The 10,383-nt window shown below is 41.3% G+C and overlaps 1 protein-coding gene across 1 annotated transcript; it reads right to left on the reverse strand.

Annotated features, from left to right (window-relative positions):
* Nucleotides 1–700: 700 nt before the first annotated feature.
* Nucleotides 701–2,752, reverse strand: KIF2B (kinesin family member 2B). Its single transcript, XM_045513706.2, has one exon. The coding sequence runs from the start codon at nt 2,750–2,752 to the stop codon at nt 701–703; it is 2,052 nt and encodes a 683-aa protein (XP_045369662.2).
* Between the last annotated feature and the right edge of the window lie 7,631 nt (nt 2,753–10,383).

Here is a 10,383-nt window from a genome sequence, read left to right on the forward strand (position 1 = left end):
GCACAGTACTTGGCAATTTCAACCCAAAGATTAAAAATAAAATCCTTCTCAACTCTAAGCTCTCACACAGGGTCTCTTAAAGAAAATTTCTCCCAGCACCCCCACCCCCAACCCCCAGTAGGTCTAAGGGCTTAGAAACCATTTGAATCTACACATCAATGCAGCAGAAAAAGACTAATGAGTGGCTACCATTAGATTTACTCAGCTGTGCACCCCTTGAAGTGTTCCAACTCTGGTCATTTTAATCTGCAGTGCTTTTCCTTTCTAGCCACACCTTTAGGGAAAGGGTTTCATCACAGGTAGGTTCTTCTACAGCAGGGTTTCTCAACTATGCTATTGATATTTTCAATCAGATGATTATTTGTTGTGGGAAGCTGTCTTATGTACTGTAGGATGTTTAGCAGCAGCATCTCTGGCCCTCTACCCACTATAAACCAGAATCACCACTCCCCTTGCACCCAGTTTTGAGAAACGAAAATGCTTCCAGACATTACCAAATGCCCCGGAAGCAAAATGGTTACAAGTTGAAAACCACTGTCCTACAGAATAAAAACAAACCACAGAAATATGGAGGAAGAAAGAGGACATTTTTGACAAGTATATTTTAACAGGTTTTAAGCTTTCCAGGAGGACCTTTCCATCTAGACAATTCAGACAATTTTCCGTTATAAGAGAGGTGGGAATTGCAGCACTGCATCCATCATTTCGGATCTGATCTGCCATTGGCTTCACTACACTTACTCTTCTTTTGAAGGTTAGCTTGTAATAATTTTAGTTGCCTTTGAATCCCGGTCAGAATACCTATTTTCTGCTCCAAAATGGACAATAACTGGGCAATGCAAAACTCGACATCGCAGTTTACCCCGTCAGCTGTCTCCTGGATGTTACTGCCCGGCCTTTGGCTTGATTCCTTCCAGGAAATTATTGCATCCTCCATTAATGGAGAGGACAATGCATCCATTTTTTTAGGCTCCTCCTCCTCCTCACTCTGTGTACAAGGTATCTGAATAAATGCATCCCTCTGAAGGGACATTTCTGAATTTCTAATGTGATTTTCCAGCATCCTTGGCATCTCATGTTCTGCAGGATAAAGACAACGATGGTGGGGCTTTAAATTTAGAGTTAATTCTTTTACTCTATTTGCATATCTTAAAGTGTTGAGGGTGTTTTCACAAGAGGCCATCCCTGGAGAGATGGTGGCAATCATGCAAGTGGACGAATTCCGGCCTATAAAGGAGTCGCGGAGCACCTGTGTGAGTTTGCTGCCTCTGAACGGGGTGTGAGACTTGTTCTGACCCAAAGCGCGGATGCATTCTTTGAGTGCCAGGAGGCTCTTATTAATCTCTGCTCCTTCCAGCTGCCGTCTCCGGTTGGCCTTGGCAGTATCCGCTCCCCTTTCGTTCCCAGCTAAGTCAACCAGGGAAAACTTGCCATGCAGCTTTCCTCTAGACCTTAGGATGATCTGGAACACTGCGTGGCTCCTGGAAGAGTGGGTATTGACTGATGTCTGTCCTGAAGTCCGGCAGCTGTTGCCTTGTTCCACGAGGGTCAGCATGTCCTCCACACAGCACACTTCCTGCTCCTGCAGCCCGACCACCTGGATTTGCTGATTGCCATCCTCAAGCACTTGCAGCTTCCTCTTCCAGTTCAACAGATCATACACCTTGCCTCCGTAAATCTCAAAAAATGTCCCGTAGACTTGGAGGTCCAGCTTCTCGTAAGCGGAGGTTTTGAGCAGGAGGAACACATCTCGGGCCACCATTGCATAAATGCCTTTAGAACAGTCTTGGCCGTCTCTGGAAAAGGCCCCGCCCATGGTGTGCGTCTTCCCGCTGCCTGTCTGTCCATAGGCAAAGCAGGTGGCCATACCATTACGAAAGATGGACTCGACCAGCGGCTGGGCGGTGAACTGGTACACCAGCTCGTTGGAGGCTGTGTCATCGAAGGCGTGGTCGAAGCAGAAGGTCTGGTTGTCCAAGTAGCGAGTGAGGTCCACCTTTTGCTTGGACTCGTGCACCATGACCACGTTGTCCGAGGGGATGGTGATGATGTCCAGGTCCTTCATGGTGGTCTCCCGCTGGTTGAGAGGGCGCTTCCTCACGCAGACACAGATCCGGTGGTCCTCCCGCGGCTCCGGGCCCGACATCCGGCTGCTGTCCAGGCGCCTGCGGTACTCCTCGATCATGCGGCGGATCTCGTGGTTGGGGTTCCCCGCGTTGACGTTCAGGGCGCGCTGGGCTCTGATTTCCAGCTGCAGCCGTCTGCGCTTCTCCCGCTGCTTTTGCAGTTTCTCGATTTCCCGCAGGCAGGGAGACTTTTTCAGCTTCATCAGGCAAGGATTGCTGGGAACCCTCACGGCCAGGCTGTCCCCTGAGGGCGTTTCATTTTTCTGGGGAGTCGTGGCAATCCACCGTGTAGCCCTACGCTGGTCCCCGATGGCCGAAGAGGGCGCTAGAGACAAGGGTGACAATGACCTTCCCGTAGTAGGGTGCTCGGCAGAGGCCAGGGCTGGATTCAGCAGGAATATGGTCTCTAGATCAATCTTCTTGCCTTTTTTGACTCCTTTTTCGACCCACTCTACCGTGATCCACTTGTGTTCTCTTTTGATCTCGGTGACCACGGCGAGGTGGATCCGCCCGTCGCTGCGCCGGATCGCCACACAGATACCCACTTGGACGTTTCCGAAGTGTGACTTCAATGGCTTCGTGGACGAGAGGCGCGGGGAGACTGGGAAGCTTAACTGGCCGGCCATGGTGATTGATGGAGGTGTCAGGGCTCGCCTCCGGGGTCCCTTGGGGTTGGAGCAGAAGGACCTGAGCCCAAGCCAGCCTGAAGCGCTCAGAGCACTGAGTGCGCTCCCGGTTTGCATCTACCTTTGTGAACAGTAGGGCTTGGCCTGGGGCCGCTCGCGTCACAAAGGGATGGGGAGGAGGGGCGCAGAGCCTAAGGCGGGGCCTAGGTGAGAGGCGGCGGGGAAAAATCACTTCGTTTGCGGTCTTAGGTGCAAAGGAAGCTGGAATAGAGAGATTGCTCTCAGCCACTGAAAGCGTAGGGAGCAGAGTTGGCAGTGGGATGTATGTATGTTCCATGACATTTGTGCTTACGTTTTAGAAACATCCGTTCTCCCCTGCAGTCTTGACCTGCAATCTCAAAGCTAAGTGCTTTAGTTTGAGAACCAGTGAATGTTCCCTTAAACTTTAAGTCCCAACTTAAAGTTTTTCCTGTTTAATGGGATTTCTCATTATAAAATCAAAACGAGTTGACTCTAACAGGTTCTTGTGGTAATTTGCTAATATGGAATTCCTTTGGTGCCGCATCTGGGTTTGCAAACGTAAGATGTTTATCACATTCCAAGTGGCTCTGACAGCTATAAAGTGAGTTGTTGTACTCTCTGCAGTCCTCACTATTTTTGAGATTATTTCAGTAATCACGGTTCCAAACTCCTTCAGTAATTACACTTCTGGCCTCATTATCCATAATTTGGAGAGGAAAGACGTTTGGTGCAGAGAGATAATTCATCTTATACCCTAAAATGTGTGTCCATGTCCTTCAGAAGTTGTTGTGGGCATAGGTGATGGGAGATGGGAAGGCAGCTAAGATGGTCAGAGGCAATATATTCTGGTAAGATTGCACTTTTTTTTTTTTTTTTTCTGTAGGATTATCTGCAAAAATCAACAATTACATTAGCTGCATGATGATTAAGGTGACTCTTTGTGTTGAACTTTCTTTTCCCCCAAGGACCACATTGTCCTTTGGGCTATGAGTCTGGGGGTAACTGCTCTGACAGAGCCACAGTAGCATGAAGTACAATGATGTCCTCACGACTCTTCTAGGATGGAGTAACATGTGGAAATAAGTTTTTATCATAAACTGACTTCTTTTAAATGGAAAGTTCCTCTTCTAAATAAATTTAGTAAAGCTCAGATTTTGAAAAGAAGATGTGTGTGTGTATGGGGGGGTGATTATTGGCGAAGCTGGGTGAGTAGGCAGTTCTCACTACAGAGGGATGTTGAGTACCAGTGGAGGGATGGGAGAAGAGGCTTTACCTAGTTGTATCTTTATGATTATTAATGTTTTATTTGCCACATTATAAATATATAAAAATTGTGCTTTAAATCAGTTTTTTTCCTTAGGTTTAAGGGCAGTAGGTAAATGTTTTTAATCTTTTTTTTTTTATTAAGTTAAATTATATTTTTGAAAGCATTGTGGCTTTAGAGTACTTAAAGTTTTTTTTTTAATTTTTATCTTTACCTTTGAAAAAGCTCGGCCTCTTTCAAAATTATATAAATGCCAACTTTTCGCAGTTAAAACTTATTTTTATGACAAAGCCAATAATTTTGTAGATGACTTGGTCTGTGGCAATAGTGAAAAAATCAGAGATTGAAAATGACTGTAACTCAATAAAAAAAAAAAGTTTAAAAAAAAAAGAAAAAAATCTGAGACTAAAGTTTATTTTGCTATCCAACATATCCATAAAGGTCTTTTTTAGCTATTTCAGGATCTTTTTCCCTCCTCCATTCTCTTCTCTCTTATATAGTTTCCTTAAGATATCTCATTTGTTCCTACAGTTTAATGTTTTTAGTTGGAGGTAATACACACACACACACACACACACACACACACACACACACACACACACGAGTGGAAAAGAAGGAGAGAGACACCTCTTAGGTGTTTTTAATTGCCTTTAGTAGCTTCAACACCTACCCACTGACAAAAGCCTGAAATAGACCTTTGACTTCTCCCACCTCCTCAGCTCATCCTGATTTGGAGTTAAGTATTCCTTTCCCAGCCTCTAGAAGTCTTATGGAACTGTGACATCTTTTAATCTCCCAACCAATCATGATCATGTTTCCTTGGGCAATCTCATTCAGTCAGGAACTCAGCCTATTTCTCACACTGCCTCTAGGGTTATTTAAATGGATAATTCCTTATTAATTTCCCGCTTACACACATTTTAGTAGCTCTTCATCATTCTAATTAACACAGTACAAATTCCACAAAAAAAGCACATCACATCATGTACTTTGCCATCTCACCTACTTTTTCATCCCCAAACTTTCCCACTGTCCACACTTGGTCTAAAGTTGAGCCAGACTGAGGAACTTGAGGTTCTGGAAACAAAGCATTTCTTTCAAATTATTACTGCCTAGCCCTGTGGTTTTCAATATTATGGTATGTGAAATTCACCTACAGAGCTTGTTAGAACACAGATTGCTGGGCCCTACCCCAGAGATTCTGGTTCAGTGAGAGTGAGGTGTGGGGCTGAGAATTTGCATGTCTGACAAATTCCCAAGTGAAGTTGATGTTAACCACTCTGGGATCACACTTGGAGAATTATTTTTTCAGCCCTCTGACTAGAATAGCTTCTCTCTACCTCCTCGTTCCCTTGAATGTTTCAGTACCCATCTTAAATCTGAGTATCTGGAAAAGTTTCTCAGACCCTGTTGATAATAATCAGGCAAAATAGCATTAAACTGAGACATTGTCCCGAGAAACAGTATCTATTACTTGTTGGGTTTGTTTGATCAGGGGAACTGAGAAGATTTATTTTCAGCAGCGACTATAAAAAAAAAAAAAAATCCTCGTAGGTTAACATAACAATAATCTGTAGAGAGTCATCCAGTACTTTTACAGTTTTGATAGTCTGGAACTTCATTTGCAGCAATATCTTTTGTTTATCTACAAGTACAAAATTCAGAATTCAGATACCATGTATGTAACCCACTCATTTTTATGGGGTTTATTCTAACGGAACAGTCCACCTAAGAAAACATGGTGAATCTTTAGTAATAAGACAAATCCAGCATATATCAAAGTGTGAAAACCTAGGTACAAGTGATGGCATCATTCTTGGCCATGGCCTGGATGGTCATTTATCTGGTGGATGAGCAGTCCCTCCACATTGGAGACAGAAGCCACTATGATGTTTTTTGACTGACTATAACCAAGCAGTAAGTCTATAGGAAATGCTTGCCACGTGCTATGTCCTGTGCCAAAGGGAGCCTATCCTCAAGGAACTTAGCGTTTTCACATTTTGTTCTATGTACCTACTATGAAGCCTCTGCCTTAACAAACAACTGACATATCATGGCTTCATTTCAAATCTCCTTTAATCAAAAGTCATAAGTATTCAGGTAGTGTGGGAGGAAGTAAGCACAGGAAATGAGTTTAGTATTTTCATTTATTAATTACAAGTACATCCCCAGGTTGCGGCCTGCCAGAGTTACTTTATGGGAGAGAATGTGATTTCTAGCCTCATTTTGGATGCATACCTCCTGGGAGAAATGCATCAAATAGGTGCCTTCCTTGCATGGTTTTAATGGACATCTAGCAGCTGTTCTGTTCGTTTGATCACCTTGGGGGTCTGCGCTTTTTCAGTACATGGATGCAATCTGAGGTTGATTTAGTTCTTCAGAGGAGATCAGTAGATTTTCCCAAATATCTCTGAAGAAATGGAATTCATCATTTTCAATTTAAAAGTTTTTGTTTTGTTTTGTTTTTCCTTTGAAGAGCAGAGCGATACCTTACCAAGTGTATGCCTTTAGAAAGCAAGGGAAAATTAACTTAAGATGAGAATAGCATTTTACTATGGCACCTATTATCTCTGCCTTCTGACATTTCAACATTTTCCCCATACACTGCGCTTAACCAGAACTGATAAGTCCACATTTCTCTAGCCCTCTCACTGATTTAATAGGCAAGAATTGTTTCTATGACAACAGCATCACCTCTGAGCTATCTTTCCCCAGCTTATTAAGCAGTACTGCGTACCTGGAGATATTTATATGATTCCTATATATCTGTTGATTTTGGAAGTTAATCTATGAAGTTAGCCAAGATGGTAAGACTAATAATTGTCATTGTCTAACTTTAAACCTATTTATGTTGATCATCTTGCAGCTTTCAGTTTTATTTAGGATACCGGAGGAGGAGGATTGGGCTCTGCTGACAGTCTACATATCAGTGCTGGTTGTAACTCACACTGAAACTACAGAAATCGTGTTAACTCGTGAATAAAGCAGGTGCCTTTGGAGTTCAGCTGTAGCTCTCTAACTTGAAAGCCATGTTCCTTGCCCTCAGAGTCTTCCTTAGATTCTCCAATTCAGGGTATATTTAAATTCATTTGCTATGGAATAAAAAACAGCAAAATGTTATAGTTTTATAAGAAATAATTGTAGGAACTTGGATATTTGTCCTAGAAAAGATTTGAGAGACAGACCTTTCTATAGAGGGCTACCCTATAGAAGAGGAGCATAATTTATTCTATTCAATTTAAGATATGTGAATGTTTAGTAACTCAAGTGCTGGGCAATCAGAACTCAGCTCAGCATCTCTTCTCTTGAAAAGCATTCCTTGACATCTATGCTCCCTTTCCGCTACCTCGATCACAACTAAATTGACTGTCTTCCTCTTAATTCCCACCTTTATTTCACACTTATTTTTGACACTGCACTTACCATTTTTGATTAAAAGCATCTGCATTTGTTTTTCTAGGTAAATAATTAAGGGCCTTGAGAGAAGGGAAGAGTGCACTTTATTCACATTTGTATACACGGTTCTGGAGTATGAATTTATCAAGTTTCCTGGAACTGTGAAAAGCAGCACAGTAGAAGGATTTTTCACAGAGAGACTTCAGGTCAAACTAATGAAGGACCTCATTCAATCAGATATGCATTCAACAAACCTTAATGGCTGTCTCCTAAACGTCACGGTCTGAGCTAAATGCTAGATAGGAAATAGCAAAGAAAACAGCCCTAGATTCTGCCCTCATGCAGCTTATGGCATGGTTTTTAGAGATATATTAATGAACAGCTATGTATGTGTACAATATATATATAATATAATAATAAATATATTATTACTAAGTCTATGGATGACATTGTAATAACTACAGCCATCTAAGGGTCACGGTCCTATTCTAATGCATATTAAAGCAGAGACTAAATGGTAAATGACAGCTTGTTAGGAAAGATAGCACAGACCATATTTAAGTGACAGATTCAGGCACTGGGCTAGACTTGTGTTCTCAAGCCTGGCTGTGTATCAGAATCATCTGGGAATCTTACACAAAGTACAGATTGCCTAGCCCCACCCAGACCTACTGAATCAACCTCTAGTGGCCAGAACCAGGGAATCTATGGTACAAAAAAGCACCCCGGGTGATTCTTATGTTACTATAAATTCAGAAAGCATCGGACTGAATGCCCTGCAGGTCCCTTTCTCTTCAGAGATTTTATGAACCTGTGGGTCTGTGACTAAAAAAGATGAATGATCCTTTGATACCTTTGCGGCCATTGAAATTTCTTTTTTAGTCTTTTGAATGTTTGAAGATGCTCCTGCTTCCACAAATGGAACGCAATGCAGTTTTACCCGGAAAGCTACTGTTAGCTTTCTGCAAAAGGTTTGCTGCAAAATCGAATCTTTGGTACTACTGTCTAACAACGTGAAGTCAAATTGAGTGATATCAAGACCTCCGTCATTAAAGGAAATTTATGAGCATGACGGCACACCATTTACTTTTGTAACCCCCACAGAGCTTTAGAATAGCACCTTACGTGGGGTAGATATTTAATAAATGTTTGTTAAATTGAACTGTTGGATATCACGAGGTAAATATATGATATTTCAGAGTACTCATGCTTTTTGATTGCTTTGGCCTATTTGCTAAGTATACAAGGTGAAAATGATTTTATGCTAAGTCTCAGTGTGATCTCTGTAGATGACATTATAAGCACTACTTATGCTGGAGCCTAGTCTCTGCTTGTCAGAGTAATGTATATTTACCATTTTGCAGATTTTTTATATATATATTTGTATATACTTACCTGGAACTACAAAGCTGTAAGACTAAAATTCTAAGGGAAAAGGACATGATGTCAAGATAACCAGCTGATTCCGGGGGAAAAAAATATTTTTTTTAAACAAATATTGGTTTGTTAACAAACCAATATTTAAACAAATTTGGTTGACTTAACAGAGATAACCAGTTGATAAGTTTATACTTCAAGTATGTGTATCTAGTGTTGTGCAAGCTGCTAAGATTCAGGAATTATTGGGAAATCTCCAAATATAACCATTTGTTTTTTGTGAATATATATTTAGTCTGGTGAAGAAGGAATAGTGCTGGTATAGCAAATTTTGGGTGAGATCGTGGGCTAAAATCAGCATTTAGCAATTTTTTGTTAAGTAAATGAATTCATGGATAAATGAAGAAAGAAATGATTGTCAAATCTCGATATGGATTTTTTTAGCCAGAGTGAACTTTACAAGCAAAGTTCAGAGCATGTGATAAATATGCTTTTAAAAATATTCAATGGCTTTCCATTTCACAGCTTAAAAACTCAACATTTTATGCATGGCATTCAAGGTCCTGCATAATTTGCCCTTTGCCCTTGTTATCTACTGTCACCTTTCCTGCCTTTTAGAAATGATATTCCAGCCACATCGGTCTTCTCTCAGTTTTTTGAGGCATCTAGCTTTTTCGTAACTCAAGCACTTTGCATACCCTGCTTTACTGGGGTCTGGCTCCTTCTTAATCTGGCCTTCCACGTAGTAGCTGTGTGCCTTTGTCTCTTCTTGGGTTTGAATCCTGACTCCTCTGCTTCCTAGTCTGTGACCTTGAACAAGTTACTCCACTTCTCTCTGCCTCAAGTTTTTCCATCTATAAAAGTCACCAGTTGTCTCCACCTCATAGGAGTATATGAGGAATACATACAAATTAATGAAAAAAGTGCTTAGAGCAATGGCTGGCACACACTAACAACTTGGTAAATGGTGCTTTTTATTACCGTATTTTGTGATTACTCTATTCACTTGCTTACTTTATTGTTTATTTTCTGTTTCTCCTTTGAGATCATCACTGTGTGGGAGGAGACGACCAAGCCACAGAACTTTAACAGGAAGAGCCCCAGACCTGGAGTAAAGACCTACACTTGTCAGCTCAGGTGTTGATACTTACTCGATCTTGTGCAAGAAACATCGCTTCTCTGAAGTTCCAACTCCTCATTTGCAAAAAAAGAAAGATAGAAAGAGGTCGGACCCAGTCTCTCAAATCTTCTCTGGTGCTTAAGTAAAAATGTTTTTAATTTACAGTTAAGCCTCATTCCAAAGGTGATATAATTATTTATACTCTGTAAAATATTCTTGAAAATGCCTTTTGCTTTATCTGGTAAATAATGAAGTCTTTGCTTAATTATGATAGAGAAACAATGACTAAAGTTTACTTGAGAAAGTGCGTGGGTTTAATGGATACATACAGATGCCCACCCACGCTTTTAAAGGATACCCAAGGAAGAATTTTTGGTGTGGTAAGAAAAAGCTTGTTAAAAACAAACAAACAAACAAAGACAGATTAAAGGGTTTGGTCTCAATCTGGATTTG

This window comes from Camelus bactrianus, chromosome 16, assembly GCF_048773025.1.
Source record: "Camelus bactrianus isolate YW-2024 breed Bactrian camel chromosome 16, ASM4877302v1, whole genome shotgun sequence".
Taxonomy (NCBI): Eukaryota; Metazoa; Chordata; class Mammalia; order Artiodactyla; family Camelidae; genus Camelus; species Camelus bactrianus.

Excerpts from the sequence above, each read along its gene's own strand:
- KIF2B (XM_045513706.2), bottom strand. The coding sequence starts at position 2,752 with ATGGCCGGCCAGTTAAGCTTCCCAGTCTCCCCGCGCCTCTCGTCCACG.